Source organism: Rhincodon typus, chromosome 47, assembly GCF_021869965.1.
Source record: "Rhincodon typus isolate 14 chromosome 47, sRhiTyp1.1, whole genome shotgun sequence".
Classification (NCBI taxonomy): Eukaryota; Metazoa; Chordata; class Chondrichthyes; order Orectolobiformes; family Rhincodontidae; genus Rhincodon; species Rhincodon typus.
This window is the reverse complement of record NC_063378.1, coordinates 400,805-420,250: the sequence shown is the minus strand read 5'-3', so window position 1 is coordinate 420,250 and position 19,446 is coordinate 400,805. Positions and strand designations below refer to the sequence as shown.

General features: G+C 45.1%; 1 protein-coding gene across 1 annotated transcript in view; it reads right to left on the bottom strand.

The window, feature by feature from the left end:
* LOC109922073 (alpha-2-macroglobulin-like) overlaps positions 1-19,446 on the bottom strand; it is a 105,705-nt gene that overhangs the window by 44,812 nt on the left and 41,447 nt on the right. Inside the window, 3 exon segments of the mRNA XM_048620558.1 lie at positions 10,462-10,570; positions 12,589-12,735; positions 13,925-14,074. Coding sequence (XP_048476515.1) covers positions 10,462-10,570; positions 12,589-12,735; positions 13,925-14,074 — 406 coding nt within the window.

The following is a 19,446-nucleotide window of genomic DNA, read 5'->3' as shown; positions in this document are numbered from 1 at the left end:
ATCCTATTCATCCCAAGTGCTATATCTAGCTGCCTCTTGAATACATTCAATGTTCTGGCATCAACTACTTCCTGTGGTAATGAATTGCACAGGCTCACCACTCTTTGGGTGAAGAGATGTCTCCTTCATCTCCATCCGAAATCGTCTACCCCGAATCCTCATACTGTGACCTCTGGTTCTGGACACACCCACCATCGGGAACATCCTACCTGTATCTACCCTGCCTGGACCTGTTAGAATTTTGTAAGTCTCTTTGAGATCCCCCTCATTCATCTGAGCTCCAGCGAAAACAATCCTAACCTAGTCAATCTCTCCTCATACGTTAGACCCACCATCCCAAAATTAATGAATCTAGAACAAAGAACAATATAGTACAGGAACAGGCCCTTCAGCCCTCTAAGCCTGCACCGACACATTTTGCCCTTCCACATTAAAATAGTCTTCACTTATAGAATTTATCTCCCTCTGTTCCCTTCCTATTTAATTATTCATCCAGGTGGTTTTTGAATGCTGCTATTGTGTCTGCTTCCACTGCTTTCTCTGGCAATGTGTTCCAGGCATCACCACTTGCCTCAGACATCTCTTTTACACTTCCCCCCCCTCGCACCTTGAACCTGTGTCCCTCAGTATTTCACCCCTCCACCCTGGGGAAAAAACCTCATACTTTCCACCCTATCCATGCCATTCACAATATTATAAACTTCTGTCAGGTCGCCTCTCAACCTTTTGCATTCCAGTGAAAACGACCCCAGTCTATCCAAACTTTCTTCATAGCTAAAATCCCCCACACCAGGCAATATCCTGATAGACTTTTTCTGTAGCCTCTCCTATGCATCCACATTCTTCTGGTAATGTGGTGACCAGAATTGTATGCAATATTCCAAGTGTAGCCTAATTGAAGTTCCATAGAGCTGCAGCATAACTTGTTTATCCTCATACTCAATACAGCAAGGAAGTGTACCGACAACTGAATAACCCAGAACACTACAGACAACTACCTGCAGATCCAACCTAAGAATACACCCATCAACTGAACAGACTGGTCAAGACTTTTGATCCGGTCCTTCAGAGTATCCTATGCACTCTCAACCTGAAGGCTTCTTGCTTTCAGTGGCGGGAGTGGAGTGAACGCGAGCCAAGAAGGAACAAATATATTCGGGCATTGGGTAAACCCAAAACCAAAAAAAAGACTGCGTGGAGGGTCGGTAAGGTAAGGCTTTTTTTTATTCTTCTGGAAATCTAAAGTAGAGGGAATGGAAGCTAGGGCAGTTGCATGCTCCTCTTGCAGGATGTGGGGGGTAAGAGTCACTGCTGGTGTCCCCTCTGACTTCACTTGCGAGAAGTGCACCCAACTCCAGCTCCTCACAGACTGCGTTAGGGAACTGGAGCTGGAGCTGGATGAACTCGGATCATTCGGGAGGCAGAGGGGGTGATAGAGAGGACTTATAAAGAGGTGGTCACACCCAAGGTACAGGAAAAAGGTAGCTGGGTGACTGTCAGGAAGGGGAAAAGGGATAGGCGGACAATGCAGTGATCCCCTGTGGCCGTTCCCCTCAATAAAAAGTATACCGTTTTGGATACTATTGGAGGGGATGACCTACCGGGGAAGGCTATAGTGGACAGGTCTCTGGTACTGAGCCTGGCCTTGTGGCACAGAAGGGAAGGGGGGAGAATAGGAGAGCAATTGTAGGGGGGGATTCAATAGTAAGAGGCACAGACAGGCAGTTCTGTGGACGCGAACGAGATGAACGGATCGTATGTTGCCTCCCAGGTGCCAGGGTCCGTGATGTCTCGGATTGTGTCTTCAAGATCCTTAAGGGGGAGGGTGAGCAACCAGCAGTCATGGTACACATCGGTACCAATGACATAGGTAGAAAAAGGACAGAGAATGTGAAAAACGAGTACAGGGAGTTAGGTTGGAAGCTGAAGTCCAGGACAAACAAGGTAGTTATCTCTGGATTACTACCAGTGTCACGTGATAACAAGGTAAGAAATAGGGAGAGAGTGCAGCTAAACACATGGCTACAGGGCTGGTGTAGGAGGGAGGCCTTCCATTATGTGGATAATTGCAGCACATTCTGGGGAAGGTGGGACCTGTACAGTAAGGACGTGTTGCACCTGAACCAGAAGGGCACAAATATCCTGGGAGGGAGGTTTGCTAGAGCTTTATGGGATGGTTTAAACTAGATTGGCAGGGGGTGGGGAACTGGATTTGTAATTCAGAGGATGAGGTATTCGGGCTTCCAACAGGGAGTGAGGTTGTTAATAAAGAAATGCGGTCGACGGAGCATAATTGTGGACACGGGTGGTTTGAGGTGTGTATACTTCAATGCTAGAAGTATCAGAAATAAGGTGGATGAACTTAGAGCATGGGTCAGTACTTGGAACTATGATGTTGTGGCCATTACAGAAACTTGGGTAACTCAGGGACAGGAATGGTTGTTGGTAGTTCCGGGATTTAGATGGTGGTAAAAGAGGTGGGGGAGTGGCGTTGCTAGTCAGGGCTAGAATAGTAGCTACTGAAAGGCAGATCGAGAATGATATGTCTACAGAGTCAGTTTGGGTTGATGTCAGGAACAAGAAAGGAGCAGTCACTTTGTTGGGGTTTTTTTACAGACCCCCTAATAGTTGCAGAGAAGTGGAGTCATGTTTGACTTCAACTTTCCAAATATTGACTGGAAACTTTTTAGTTGTAATAGTTTAGATGGAGCGGATTTTGTCCGGTGCGTTCGGGAAGGATTCCTGACACAGTATGTAGATAGACCAACACGAGGAGAGGCCACTTTGGATTTGGTGCTTGGCAATGAACTGGGTCAAGTGTTAGACCTGTTGGTAGGAGAGCATTTTGGCGGTAGCGATCATAACTCTGTTACTTTTACAATAGTCATGGAAAAGGATAGGTACATACAGCAGGGTAAGGTCTATAATTGGGGGAAGGTTGATTACAATTCTGTTAGGCAAGAACTGGGTAACATAAAATGGGAACAGATGCTGTCAGGGAAGAGCACTATTGAAATGTGGAGATTGTTTAAGGAATGCACACTGTGTGCGCTCGATATGTTTGTCCCCTGGCAGGCAGGGAAGATGCGGTCGAGTGAGGGAGCCTTGGTTCTCAGGAGAGGCCGAACGACTGGTTTAGAGTAAGAAGGATGCTTATATAAGGCGTAGGAAACAAGGAACGGAAAAGCCTCTAGAGGGATACAAGTTAGCCAGGAAGGAGCTGAAGAGAGCTTAGGAGAGCTATAAGGGGGCATGAGAAAACCTTGGCAGATAGGATCAAGGAAAACTCCAAGGTTTTTTACATGTACTTGAGGAATAAGAGAATGACCAGAGAAAGGGTAGGGCCGAGCAAGGATTGCAAAGGGAATTTGTGCACGGAGCCTAAAGAGATAGGAGAAGTCCTTAATGCATACTTTCCTTCGGTATTCACAACTGAGAGGGACCTAGTTGTAGAGGAGGACAGTGTGAAACGGGCTGTTAGACAAAAGGAGGTGGATGTTAGTAAGGAAGATGTACTAGGAATTTTGAGGAACTTGAAGATAGATAAGTCCCCCGGGCCTGATGGGATTTATCCAAGGATTCTGTGGGAAGTGAGGGAAGAGATCGCAGGGCCTTGGGCATTGATCTTTTCGTCATCACTGTCCATGGGTATTGTGCCGGAATATTGGAGAGAGGCAAACGTCATTCCCTTGTTCAAAAAAGGGAATAGAAATAACCCTGGAACTTAGGCCAGTTAGTCTTACATCAGTGGTGGGCAAATTATTGGAAAGGGCTCTGAGAGATACGATTTATGATCACTTGGAAAGGCACAGTTTGATTCGTGATAGTCAGTATGGATTTTGTGAGGGGTAGATCATGCCTCACAAACCTTATTGAATTCTTTGAAGAGGTGACCAAACACATCGATGAAGGTAGAGCAGCGGATGTGGTATACATGGATTTAAATAAGGTTCCCCATGGTAGGCTCATGCAGAGGATAAGGAGGCATGGAATAGGGGGAAATGTGGCAGATTGGATTCAGAATTGGCTGACTCTTAGAAGACAAAGTGTGGTAGTGGATGGAAAATATTCAACATGGTGCTCAGTTACGAGTGGTGTACCACAAGGATCAGTTCTGGGTCCTCTTCTATTTGTGATTTTTGTAAATAATTTGGCTGTAGGAGTGGAACAGTAGATTAGGAAGATCACGGACGATAGAAAGGTGGGTCGAGTTGTGGACAGTGCAGAGGGCTGTTCTAGGTTACAAAGGATGCAGAGCTGGGCTGAGAAGTGGCAGATGGAGTTTAACCCTGAAAAGTGTGAGGTGATTCATTTTGGAAGGACAAACTTGAAAGCAGAATACAGGGTTAATGGAAAGATTCTTGGCAGTGTGGAGGAGCAGAGGGATCTTGGGGTTCATGTCCACAGTCCCCTGAGAGCTGCCACCCAGGTGAATAGAGTTGTTAAGAAGGCGTATGGTGTGTTAGCCTTCATTAATAGAGGGATTAAGTTGAAGAGCCGTGAAGTTATGCTCCAGCTATACAAAAGCCTGGTTCGGCCACATCTGGACTATTGTGTCCAGTTCTGGTCGCCTCATTACGGGAAAGATGTAAAAGTGTTTGAAAAGATGCAGAGGAGATTTACCAGGATGTTGCCTGGAATGGAGGGAGGGTCTTACGAGGAAAGATTGAGAGAGCTAGGGCTTTTCTCTTTAGAACGACGAAGGATGAGAGGTGACTTGATAGAGGTGTACAAAATGATCAGAGGTATAGATAAAGTACACAGCCAGAGATTTTTTCCTAGGGTGTAGGTAGCTATTATGAGGGGGCACAGTTTTAAAGTGAGTGGAGGTAGATATAGGGGAGACGTCAGAGATAGGTTCTTTACTCAGAGAGTGGTAGGGGGGTGGAATGCATTGCCAGAGAGGGTAGTGGATTAGGGGCATTTAAGCGGCAATTAGATAGGCATATGGATGATAGTATAAGGTAGGGTTGGAGGTTAGATAGACCTTAGGTTTAGGGTAAAAGTTCAGCACAATATCGTGGGCCGAAGGGTCTGTACTGTGCTGTTCTGTTCTATGTTCTATACTTTTCACGTAGGGGACTTCTACTGTCTTCCAAAGATACACAAAGCCAATACAACTGACAGGACCCTGTGTGAGGGAACCTCTCCAGAAATGTCAAGGGCATCTTGAAACCCATTGTACAGGGAAGCCCCAGCTACTGTCACTACACTTACAGAAACTTGGCACCCACAGACCAGTTGAACCAGGAACATTCCTCATCACAATGAATGTTTCGGTACTCCACACCAGCATTCCCCACAACAACAGCATGGCTGCAACAGCCTCAGCACTCAATACCACTAACTGCCAATTTCCAGACGCCATCCCATCCGCTTCATCCTCAACAACAATGTCTTCACAACCAGTTCTTCATCCAAACACATGTGCTCCCCAGTACACCAACGTTTTTATGCACAAGTTCGAACAAGACTTCTTTGCTGCACAGAACCTCTGACAAATGCTGTACACCAGATACATTGATGACATTTTCTTCCTTTGGGCTCATGGCAAGGAATCACTGAAACAACTACATAGCGATACCAACAAGTTCCATCCCACCGTCAGGAATGCTCGTAAGAATCAATCCCACTCTTGGACACACATATCCCCATCAGGGACGGGCACTTAAATACCTCAATCTACCGCAGGCCTACGGATAACCTCATGATGCTGCACTTCTCTAGCTTTGACCCTAAACATATTAAAACAGCCATTCCCTACGGACAAGCCATATGCAAAAAAGCCCTGGGGAAAATTGATGCACAGAGAGATCTGGGTGTTCAGGTCCATTGTACCCTGAAGGTGGCAATGCAGGTCGATAGACTGGTCAAGAAGGCATACGGCATGCTTTCATTCATCGGACAGGATATTTAGTACAAGAGTTGGCAGGAATGTTACAGTTGTATAGGATTTTGGTTCGACCACATTTGGAATCCTGCGTACAGTTCTGGTCGCCACATTACCAAAAGGATGTGGATGCTTTGGAGAGGGTGCAGAGGAGGTTCACCAGGATGTTGCCTGGTATGGAGGGCACTAGCTAAGAATAGAGGTTGAGTAGATTAGGATTATTTACATTAGAAAGACGGAGGTTGAGGGGGGACCTGATTGAGGTCTACAAAATCATGAGAGGTATCGACAGGGTGGATAGCAAGAAGCTTTTTCCCAGAGTGGGGGACTCAATTACTAGGGGTCACGATTTAAAGGTGAGAGGGGAAAAGTTTAAGGGAGATATGCGTGGAAAGTTCTTTACGCAGAGGGTGGTGGGCGCCTGGAATGCATTGCTAGCGGAGATGGTAGAGGCGGGCACAATAGCATCAGTTAAGATGTATCTAGACAGATACATGAATGGGCAGGGAGCAGAAGGATACAGATCCTGGGAAAATAGGCGACAGGTTTAGATAGAGGATCTGAATCAGCGCGGGCTTGGAGGGCCGAAGGCCCTGTTCCGGTGCTGTAATTTTCTTTGTTCTTTGTTCTATGTACATGATCTGTTCAGATGAGGAGGAATGGGCTGGACACCTGAAGGTGTTGAAGGACACCTTCATAGGAATGGGATACGATGCTCAACTCATTGATTACCAGTTCTGACTGCCACAGCAAAAAACCATAATGACCTCCTCAGAAGACAGACACGGAATACGTCCGATAGGGAAACCCTTCATCGTCCAGTACTTCCTGGGAGCAGAGAAACTACACCATGTTTTTTGCAGCCTTCAACATATCATCGATGACGATGAACACCTCACCAAGATCTTCCCGACGCCTTCACTTCTCACTTTCAAACAACTGCCAAACCTTAGACAGAACATTGCTCGCAGCAAACTACCCAGCCTTCAGGACTACGTGAACCACAACACTATCCAACCCTGTCATGGTAAGCTCTGAAAGTCATGTCAGATCTTCGACATGGACACTGCCATCCTACATGGGAACACCATCCTCCACGTTCACAGCAGATACTCATGTGACATAGACAATGTTGCCTACCTTCAGGCAAGGATAACCTAAGGCATGGTTTATTGGCAAAACCATGCAGACGCTACGACAACAGATGAATGGACATCGTGCAACAATCGCCAGACAGGGATGTTCCCTCCCAGTGGGGCAACGCTTCAGCAGTCGGGGACATTCAGCCTCCAATCTTCCGGGAAACATCCTCCAAGGTGGACGTCGGGATACACCACAACACAGAGTCGCCGAGCAGAGGCGATATCCAAGTTCAGTACCCAATAGAACAGCCTCAACTGGGATCTTGGATCTTGGATCTTGGATCTTGGGTTCATGTCACACAACACCCTCTTACACACACACACACATACACTGTCTCTCCATCACACATGCATGCACATACACATACACACACACTCTCTCTCTTTCCCAAATCTACGGGGTGAACTTGCACTTACAGATACATTCTATTTTGGTCAAAATACACCACACAATTTTGGGACAGTCAGTCAATGTGGCATTTTACAAATTCCTACTTTAGAAATAAAACCAGTCTGACTCCAAACCAAAACACAAACAGATTCTAAACAAGGCCTCACACCTAACATGCATTATCTGACCTAAAATGTCACCTCTTCTTTACACTGATAAAACCTTTAGTTCTCTCAGGACAGTGACTTGAAAGGAATTCAGGTAATTACATATACATATTAATCAATTAAAATCTTCTAACTGATTGAAGATTTAACAACATTTTAGGCTTGTTCAGTTCATCCTCATCAGTGGTGTGACCCTTTGATCTTTTACTTTTCAATTCTGTGTCTTGATACCACTTCATTAACACCTGAAGAAGGACTGAGATCCAAATGCTTGTTTTCAAATAAACCTGTTGGACTATAACCTGGTGTTGTGTGAGTTCTGACCTTCCAATGAAGGCAAGCATGCCATAAGCCTCTTTTACTACTTTATCTACTTGTGGTACCACCTTCAATGATCTGTGGACCAGATATCCCTGCATATCAGTACTCCTAAAGTTTCTGCCATTCACTGTATAATTTTCAACTGTACCTGACCTTCCAAAATGCTTCACTTCACACTTGTTCGGATTAAACTCCATTTGTCATTTGTCTTCCCATGCCTCCAACTGATCTACTTCTTGCCGTATGCTCTGACAGTCTTCCTCACCATGCGCAACTCCATCAATCTTTGTATCGTCCGTAATTAGACCAGCTGCATTTTCCTCCAGATCATGTATATAGACCACAAACAGCAGAGAACCTACCACTGATCTGTGTGGAACTCCACTAGTCGCAACCGTCCATTCTGAAAAGCATCCTTCCACCATTACCCTCTGTTACCCTCTTTGACTAAGTCAGTTCTGTATCCATCAGTCCTGATGAAGGGTCCTGACCCGAAACATCAACTTCCCTGCTCCTCTGATGTTGCCTGACCTACTGTGTTTCTCCAGCTCCAGACTGTGTCGACTCTGTATTCATCTTACCAGCTCACCCCGATACCATGTGACTTTATCTTTTGTACCAGTCTGCCTTGAGGGACCTTGTCAAAACCTTTACTGAAGTCCATGTAGACAACATCAACCACTTTTCCCTCATTAATCATCTTCGTGACCTCAAAATACTCGATCAAATTCATGAGCCATGACTTCCCCCGCACAAAACCATGCTATCTATCGCTAATAAGTCCATTTGCTTCTAAATGCATATAGATCTTGTCCCTGAGAATCTCTCCAATAATCTCCCTACCCGTGACATGAGACTCACGGGTATGTAATTTCCAGGATTATCCCTGCTACCGTTCTTAAACAATGGGACAACATTGGCTCTTCTCCAGTCCTCTGGGACCTCACCTGTGGCCAAAGAGGATACAAAGATGTCTGTCAATGCTCCAGCAATTTGTTCTCTCGCCTCCCTCAATATGCTTGGATAGATTCCATCAGGACTCAGGGACTTATCTACCTTATTACTTTTTAAGATGCACAACACCTCTTCCTTTTTCATAGCAACTTGGCTGAGAACCTGACACTCTACCAATTCCTTCTCTTTGGTGAATACCAACATAAAGTATTCATTTAGGACCTCCCCTTCCTCTTCATGACCCCTTTTAGCCCTTCTAATTCCTTGTTTAAATTCTTTCCTACTTTCCTTATATACTTCAAGCACTTCATCCGTTTGAATCCTCCTAGACCTTACGTATGCTTCCTTTTTCTTTCTGACCAAGGTCAACCAAGGTTCACGTAACTTACCATACCAATCCTTCATTCTCGCAGGAATGTGCCGCACCTGAACTCTTATCAACTGCCATTTGAAATACTCCCACGTGTCCGATGTAGATTTACCCTCAAACCCACCTCCAATTAACATTCTCCACTTCCTGCCTAATATCGCTATAGTTTGCCTGACCCCAATTTAACACCTTCACCCGAGGACTGCTGTTATCCCTATCCATGAGTATCTTAAAACTCACAGTATTATGGTCACTACACCCGAAATGCTCCCCCACTGAAACTTCACTCACATGACTGGACTCATTTCCCAAAACCAGGTCCAGTATTTCCCCTTCCCTGTTTAGACTGTTTACATACTGTGTCAAGAATCCCCCTGAATGGTCCTTACAAATTCTGCCCCATCCAAGCCCCTAGTACATAGTGAGTCCCAGTCAATACAGCAGAAGTTAAAATCACCCCCCATAACAACACTGCTATTTTTACATCTTTCCAAAATCTGTCTACATATTCTTTCGTCTATCTCCCAGGAGGCCTGCAGTATACCCCCACCATTGTGATTTCACCTTTCATAGGAATCCTGAGTTCTATCCATAATGCCTCGCTGCACAAGTCCTCTGATGTATCATCCCTCAGTACAGCCAAGATATTTCTTTACCAGTAATGCAACTCCCCCACCCATTTACTTCCCTTTCTATCATACCTGAAGCATCTAAATCCTGGGATATTCAGCTGCCAGTCCTATCCCTCTTTCAGCCAAGTCTCTGTAATTTCAATAATGTCATAGTTCCACGTAGTAACCAAAACTCTTAAGTTCATCTACCTTGCCTATTATACTTCTCTCATTGAAATTCATGCATTTCAGACCACCTCCCCTGCACTTTTCTGCAGTGTTCCCTGCCTGTTCTTTTTCTTAGTAATGTTTGCTTTGGTTTCTACCTCTCCCTCAATTTCTGCATCTACTAACCTACCCCTGTCATTCCCATTCCCCTGCCACACTAGTTTAAACCCTCCGCGACCACTCTGCCAAGTATTTCCCCCAACAACATCAGTCCCAGTCCTGCCCAGGTGGAACCCGTCCAGTGTGCACAGGTCCCACTGCCCCCCAGAACTGATCCCAGTGCCCTGTGAGTCTGGAATTCTCCCCGTCACACCATCTTTTCAGCCACAGAGTACAGAGAATTTATCATAGGTTCAGAATAATATTTGGTGGGTGCAGTGAACATACCTTTACTGAAAAACGGTATACCATTCACGACAATACCATAAGACTCATCGAACAAACACTTGATGGGTTTGTGAAATTCAGTGTCTGTCAGAATTTGCAGTCCCATATTCTGTTGGTAGATCAGAGAAAATCATTGATGTCACAGGAGAGCGAGTGTGACAGAGGATGAGAAGGAGAGAGAGAAGGGGTAAAAGGGAGTGAAACGGGAAGAGGAAGAGGGAAAGTGGGAGAGAGATAAATGAGAGAGATAGATGAGAGCGTGAAGAGGAAGAACGGAAGAATAGAGAGGGAGAATGAAGTGAAAGGAGAGAGGGAATGAGATAGAGAGGGGGAGCAGTGAAGTGAGAGTTGGGGGAGACAGAGAGAATGACAGGTAGAGAAAGTGAGAGATAGGGGAGAGGAGAGATGCTGTGAATTATATATTCCTGCATTGACCAATCCTCCATTCCTTCATCAACTCATCAATTTGACTACAATTCCATGATCTCCCTGCATCCAGTCTTCTTGGTCTCCAAATGACCCTCCAGGCTTCCATCCGCTCCACCTTCAATCCTTCCGTCTGCCAGTCCCTCAATCACCTCCCATCCTCCTTTCATCTGTCTCTCCATCCTCTACTTTGCTCACTTCAGGTCTTCATTTATTACTCTTCCCCTCCCTCCTCCAGCTCCTTTTTGGCTGTTTCTCCATTCATCTCTCTCTGTCTCCATACCTTTGTGTTGCACTACCTCTTTCTGTATCTTTCACACTTTCTGTGCCTCAACACTTTTCCTGTCTCAGTCTCAATTGTTTTTTCTCTGTCTCTCCTCTGCCTCTGCCTCATTCACTGTCTGTCTCTGCCTTTCGATTCTGTCTCTGTTTCTCTTTCTCTCTCTGTCTCTCTCCTTGTCTTTGTCTCTCTGTCCCTCTCCCTATCTCTCTCCCTTTGTACCTCTCTCCCTGTCTGTTTCACTCTCTGTCTCCCTGTCTGTATTTCACTCTCTACCTCTTTTTCTGTCTGCGTCTCTGTCTGTGTCTCACTCTGTCTCAGTCTCCTTCTCTCCCTCTGTCAGTCTCTCAGCTTTCTCTCACTCACTCTGTCTCTCTCACTAGCTCTATCCATCTCCGTCCTTCTCACGTAGAACATAGAACATAGAACATTACAGCGCAGGACAGGCCCTTCGGCCCTCGATGTTGCGCCGACCTGTGAAACCAATCTGAAGCCCATCTAACCTACACTATTCCATTATCATCCATATGTTTATCCAATGACCATTTAAATGCCCTTAAAGTGGGCGAGTCTACTATTTTTGGAGGCAGGGCATTCCAAGCCCTTACTACTCTCTGAGTAAAGAACCTACCTCTGACATCTGTCCTATATCTATCACCCCTCAATTTAAAGCTATGTCCCCTCATGCTAGCCATCACCATCCGAGGAAAAAGGCTCCCACTGTCCACCCTATCTAATCCTCTGATCATCTTGTATGTCTCTATCAAGTCACCTCTTAACCTTCTTCTCTCTAACGAAAACAGCCTCAAGACCCTCAGCCTTTCCTCATAAGACCTTCCCTCCATACCAGGCAACATCCTGTTGTGCGTCCTTTCTCTGCCTGTGCATCTGTTTCTGTGTCTGTCGCTTGCTCTGTCTCTAATTCCTCCAGTATGTCTCTTACTCTCCCTGTCTGTCTCTCCTTGTCTATGTATCTCACTCTCTGTCTCTCTCACTCTCTGTCTCTGTCTCATTCTTGCTTCTGTCCATCTGTCTCTCTGTCTCAATCTGTACCTCTACCCATCTGTTTCGTGTTGTCTCTCTCTCTTCCTCTGTCTCTCTTTGTCAGTTAGTTGCTCTGTCTCTCATTCCTGCTGTCTGTCTCTCACTCTCCCTATCTCTCTCTGTTCTGAGGAAGAGTCACCAGACCTGAAATATTAACTCTGATTTCCTTTTCTTCACAGATGCTGCCAGACCTGCTGAGATTTTCCAGCAACTTCTGTTTTTGTTGTCTGTTGCTATCTCTGTCTCACTCTCTCTCACTCCGAGTCCCTGTCTGTCTCTCCCTCCTTCCCTCACTCTTCTCCATACTACCCCTTCTCCAGGCAAGGGTCTTGATTTGTGATGGGAGTTTGCGAGAGGTTACTGGCCAATGGAACAACCTTGAGAAGTTGTCCGAGGTCTCCCATTGCTTGCTCATTGGGTTCAGGCTCTGCCAGGTGATTTTGGAGCTTGCAGTAATGTTGTTCATGGCTTTTGAGCTCATTTGAGTAATTCTGCAGATCCTGCACTGGCAGCAAGGAGTAGATCTGGTGAGCAAGTGTAAAAGAGCACATCAGCAGCAGGAAGATCTGAAGATCACATTTTCATCAGTAAGCACGTCAGAGGAGCTGTCAGCCTCACTAAAGGGCATTTGACAGCAGTTCAACCAAGGAATTCTTCACACAATAGAAACCCAAGTCAAAGTAGCCCACACTATCCAGAACCTCAGCAGGAGCAGGAGCACAAAATCAGGCTGAGGCAGTCACTGGCTTACCCAGATTTTGCCAGTGCTGCTGTGTTTCTCCATTAATTTCTGTTACTGTCTTATCCAGGGATAACTGGACAGGAATCAGAATCAGATAGCTGGGCTCATTCTTCCCCTCTCTCCCTTAATGTATATGACATTGGTGAGATCACATCTGGAGTACTGTGCACTGAATTGGTCAATGTACTTACACAAGGAAGTTAATGTGTTGGATGCAAATCAGACGTTTACGAGATTAATAGCTAGAATGTGCGGATATCCTTATAAGGAAAGACTAGACAGGCTAGGCCTGTATCTTCACAAGTTTAGAAGAGTCAGAGGTGACTTAGTTGGGGCATATAAGATCCTGAGGGGACTTGACCAGGTGTATGTGTAAAGGATGCTTCTTTGTGGGAGAATCTAGATCTTGGGTTCAGAGTTTAAAATAAGGGGCCACCCATTTAAAACAGAGATAAAGAAATATCTTCTTTCTCAGAGGGTTGTAAATCTTTGGAATTCCCTTCCTCAAAAGGCAGTGGACGTCAAATCTTTAAATATTTTTAAGGTAGAAGTAGAGAGATTCTTGATGACCAAGGAGATGAAAGATTCTCAGGAATATGCAAGAATGTGGAGTTGAGGTTAGAATCAGTTCAGTACATGATTTTACTGAATGGCAGAGCAAGCTTGATGGGCAGAATGGCCTAGTCTTGTTCTTTGTCTACAAGTACTGTCTGGGTGAGGGGTGGTGGTGTGATTACTTGTAAAGTAGTTGTGACTGTGAGGTTTATTACTGTCTGTGAACTGTAATGTATGAGTTATAGGAAATGTATTTGCGTTAAATTAGGGTTATATTAAGGTAATATTGAGCCTCGCTTGACTATTTCAGCTCATGTCTGAAATGTAGGGCAATCTGATGGGACAGATGGCTTCAGAGTGCCAAGGGATTTGCTGCCCCAGCCAAAAGCTGAGTGTAGTTGCGCTCTGCATCTTACACTGCCTCGGGAAAGCTCTGTCTCAGGTTTCAGCAGTAGCACACTGTGATCGACCACTCGCAGCCCACAGAGAGAGTACGGCTCAGCACGAAGATCGAGGCTGATGTGGCTTTTGGGCAAGTCTTCAGCCACAGAGAAGTGGAGAGTCACCTAAACAGGGGAAGAGAGAATGTAGGTCAGTGCACGTGATAGAGAGAGAGAGAGAGAGAGAGATAGATAGAGAATGTCAGAGGGAGAGAGATAGACAAATGGATAGACAGGCAGTGTGAGACAGAGAGACTGAAGGATTTCAAAAATCACACAAACATAGAAATGTTACAAGAGGAAGGAGGTCATTCGACTGGCTCTCCAACAGGCATGATGACTTAATGCCATTCTCCTGCCTTTCCTGCACACCCCTGCACATTGTTTCTCCTTCAATTACCATCCAATGCCCTCTTGAATTTCTCATTAAACCTGCCTTCACCATATTTCCAGGCAATGCATTCCAGACACCAACTACGTGCTACCTGAAAAACCTTTTCTTTCAAATCACTCTTCCTTCTTTTTCTCAAACCTTTTATAATTGCAAACAGTTTCTTCTTACGTACTCTGTTTAGGCCCCTCATGATTTCAAAAGCCTCAATCAAATCTCCACTCAGCCTTCTTCCCTCTCAGGAGAGCAGTGCTAACTTCTTCAATCTATCTTCATCCTGAAATGATTCTAGTAAATCACTCCTGCACTCTCTCCAATGCATTCACGTCTTTCCTATAAATGTAGTACCCATATCTGTATGCAATACTCCAGCTGAGGTCTTACAAGTGTCCTATGCAAGTTCAACATCTCTTCTTGAGCTCTATGCCCCTATTAATAAACCTGGGGATATGAAGAAGGGTCCCGACCCGAAACTTCAACCTTCCTGCTCCTCTGATTCTGCCTGGCCTGCTGCGTTCCTCAAGCTCCACACTTTGTTATCTCTGACTCCAGCATTCTGCAGTTCTTATTATCTCTGGGGATATGATATTCTTTATTTAATGCTTGTTCTACCTATCCTGCCACCTTCAATGATCATGCACGTATGCCCCAGGGCCCTCCTGTACCCTTTTTAGAACATAGAACATAGAACAGTACAGGCTCTTTGGCCCATGATGTTATGCCGAATTTTTACCCTAAACCTAAGGTCTATCTAATCTCCACCCCTATATTATACTATCATCCATATGCCTATCTAATTACAGCTTAAATGTCCCTAATGAGGCCGACTCCACTACCCTCTCTGGCAATGCATTCCACCCCCCTACCACTCTCTGAGTAGAGAACCTACCTCTGACGTCTCCCCTATAGCTACCTCCACTCACTTTAAAACTATGCCCCCTCGAAATGGCGACTTCCACCCAAGGAAAAAGTCTCTGGCTGTCCACTCTATCTATACTTCTGATCATTTTGTACACCTCTGTCAAGTCACCTCTCATCCTTCGTCGCTCTCAAGAGAAAAGCCCTAGCTCTCTCAATCTTTCCTCGTAAGACCTTCCCTCCATTCCAGGCAACATCCTGGTAAATCTCCTCTGCACCTTTTCCAACGCTTCCACATCTTTCTTGTAATGAGGCAAACAGAACTGGACACAATACTCCAGATGTGGCCGAACCAGGTTTTTGTATAGCTGGAGCGTAACTTCACGGCTCTTCAACTCAATCCCTCTATTAATGAAGGCTAACACACCATAGGCCTTCTTAACAACTCTATCTGCCTGGGTGGCAGCTTTCAGGAAACTGTAGACATGAACCCCAAGATCCCTCTGCTCCTCTACACTGCCAAGAATCTTTCTGTTAACCCTGTATTCTTCTTTCAAGTTTGTCCTTCCAAAGTGAATCACCTCACACTTTTCAGGGTTAAACTCCATCTGCCACTTCTCAGCCCAGCTCTGCATCCTATCAATTATGAGATAACAAGGTGTAGAGCTGGATGAACACAGCAAGCCAAGCAGCATCAGAGGAGCAGGAAAGCTGTCTCCTCTCCACCTATCTTCTCCTTTATCTATCTTCTATCCGCCTCCCCCTCTCTCCCTATTTATTTCAGAACCCCCTTCTCCTCTCCCATTTCTGAAGAAGGGTCTGGCCCGAAACGTCAGAAATGGGGGAGGGGAAGGGGATTCTGAAATAAATAGGGAGAGAGGGGGAGGCGGATAGAAGATGGATAAAGGAGAAGATAGGTGGAGAGGAGACAGCTTTCCTGCTCCTCTGATGCTGCTTGGCCTACTGTGTTCATCCAGCTCTACACCTTGTTATCTCATAATTGATAGGATGCAGAGCTGGGCTGAGAACTGCAACATAGAATTTTCCCTTTGTAACCTAGAACAGCCCTCCGCACTATCCACAACTCGACCCACCTTTGTATCGTCCGCGAACTTACTAATCCACCCTTCAACTCCTACATCCAAATCATTTACAAAAATCACAAATAAAAGAGGACCCAGAACTGATCCTTGTGGTACACCACTCGTAACTGAGCACCAGGTTGAATATTTTCCATCCACTACCACACTTTGTCTTCTAAGGGTCAGCCAATTCTGAATCCAATCTGCCAGATTTCCCCCGATTGCATGCCTCCTTACTTTCTGCATAACCCTACCATGGGGGTCTCAGAGCCCTTTCCAATAATTTGCCCACCACCGAAGTAAGACTAACTGGCCTGTAATTTCCAGGGTTATCCGTATTCCCTTTTTTGAACAAGGGAATGACGTTTGCCTCTCTCCAATCTTCCAGAACTACACCCACGGACAGTGAGGACGAAAAGATCAACGCCAAAGGCCCTGCAATCTTTTCCCTCACTTCCCATAGAATCCTTGGATAAATCCCATCAAGCCCGGGGGATTTATCTATCTTCAAATTCCTCAAAATTCCTAGTACATCTTCCTTACAAACATCCACCTCCTCTAGCCTACCAGCCTGTTTCACACTGTCCTCCTCTACAACTAGGTCCCTCTCAGTTGTGAATACCAAAAAAAAGTATTCATTAAGGACCTCGCCTATCTCTTTAGGCTCCGTGCACAAATTCCCTTTACAATCCTTGCTGGGCCCTAACCTTTCTCTGGTCATTCTCTTGTTCCTCACGTATTTGTAAAAAGCCTTGGAGTTTTCCTTGATCCTATCTGCCATGTTTTTTTCATACCCCCTTATAGCTGTAGAATTGCATAGCTCTTTAGAATTGTACACCTTATTTTATATTGCCTTTAATTGTTCTTCCAACCAAAGTGCATCACCTCACATTTCTCTGCATTGATCTTTATCTGCTACCTTTCTGCCTAATCCACCAAACTTGCCATTTTAAAATTCCACACTGATCTTATCACCTGCAGTCTTTGAAATGTGTCTCTGCACAGCAAGATCCAGATCAAAAAGCAAGAGTCTCCATTCCAACCCATGTGAAGCCCTCCAGCCTGAAAAATATCTGTGGACCATAACCATCTTTCCTTTCACTCAGCCTATTTTGTATCCAGATCGGTGCTGTCCCTATAATGCCATGACCTATAACATTCCTCACAAGTCTGTCATGTGTCGCCGAATCAAAATCTTTCTTGATATCCATATGCATCACATCAACTGCATTTAAAGCTTTGAGAAGATTTGTAGCTCGGGTTGTGGATGAGGTTGTGGACATGCTTGCCGAGCTGGTGGGTTTGATTGCAAATATTTTGTCACCCTAGCCAGGTAACATCGTCAGTATGCCTCCGGTGAAATGTCGATGTTCTGTCCCATTTGTTATTTATATATCTCAGTTTGCTAGGGTGGTTGGCATCACTTCCGGTTCTGTTTCTCAGTGGTTTGTACACAGGGTCTAATTCAATGTGTTTGTTGATGGAGTTCTGTTTAGAATAGCAGACCTCCAGGAATTCCCTGGCGTGTGTCTCTGTTTGATTTGTGTGATTATGGACGTGTTGTCACAGTCAAATTCATGTCCCTCTTTGTCCGTGTGTAGTGAGACAAGTGAGAATTGGTCGTGTCTCTTGTCTCACTACAACACAAGTGAGAATTGGTCGTGTCTCTTGTCTCACTACACACGGACAAAGAAGGACATGAATTTGACTGGGATAACACATCGATAATCGCACAAGCCAAACAGAGACATGCCAGGGAAATCCTGGAATCCTGGTATTCTAACCAGAACTCCATCAACAAACACATTGAATTAGACTCTGTGTACAAATGACTGAGAAACAGAACTGGAAGTAATACCAAACACCCCAACAAACCAAGGCATATAAATAACAAGCGGGACAGGACACCAATGCGTCACCAGAGGCGCACTAACAATGTTACCCAGCAGGGTGACAAAACATTTGCAACCAAACCCACTGGCTCGGCGAGCATGTCTACAACCTCATCAACTGCATTACCTGAATCAACCCTCTGTTACCTCTTTGAAAAAAAATCTCCAGAAGCTTAGCCACAGTTTTCCCTGAACAAATCATGCTGACTCTTCCAAGTCTTTGGCAGATGGGATCGAGGAAAATCCCAAGGCTTTTTATAAGTATGTTAATAATAAGAGGATTACCAAGGATAGATTGGAACCTGTCAGGAACCAAAGGGGCAACCTGTTTGCAGAGCCAGTAAAAGTTGGTGAGGGCTTTAACAAATATTTTTTATCCGTATTCAGAGGACAAAGTCAGAAGCCACACGACACCTGGTTATAGTCCAACAGATTTATTTGAAATCACACATGCTTTCGGAGTGCAGCCATCTCAGCTGGGGATTTCAATCCAGATGGTGAGATTCTAGAACAGATAGGGCTAATGAGGAGGAGGTTTTAGATGTTTAAGTGGGCAGAAAAGTGTATAAGGAAGGATATTGTGAAACTTGAAAGGGTTCAGAAAAGATTTACAAGGATATTGCCACGGCTGGAGGGTTTGAGTTTTCGGAGAGGCTGACTAGGCTAGGTCTATTTTCCTTGGAGCATTGGAGGCTGAGGGGTAACCTTATAGAAGTTTATAAAATCATGAAGGGCATAGGTAGGATAAATAGCCAAGGTCTTTTCCTCGGGGTAGCAAAGTCCAAACTAGAGGGCATAGGTTTAAAGTGAGAGGGCAAAGATTTAAAAGGGACCTAGGGGGCAACTTTTTCAAGCAGAGGATGGTGTTTTTATGGAATGAGCTACCAGAGAAAGTGGTGGAAGTTGGTAAAAATACAATATTTAAAAGGGATCCAGATGGATATATGAATAGGAAGGGTTTAGATGGATATGGGGAAAATGCTGGCAAATGGGACGAGTTGGCATGGACAAGTTGGACCGAAGAGAGTGTTTCCATTCTGTATAGCTTTATGACTCTATAAATCTCGAAGGCTTGATGCGATGTATCCCAGGCTGGTGCAGGTAGCAAGGGAGGAGATTACTGGGGTCCTGGAGGAGATATTTAATACTTTGCTGGCCATAGGTGAAGTACCAGATAACTGTATCAGAGATAGTAGGAACTGCAGATGCTGGTGAATCCGAGACAACAAGGTGCAGGGCTGGATGAACACAGTAGGCCAAGCAGCATCATAGGAG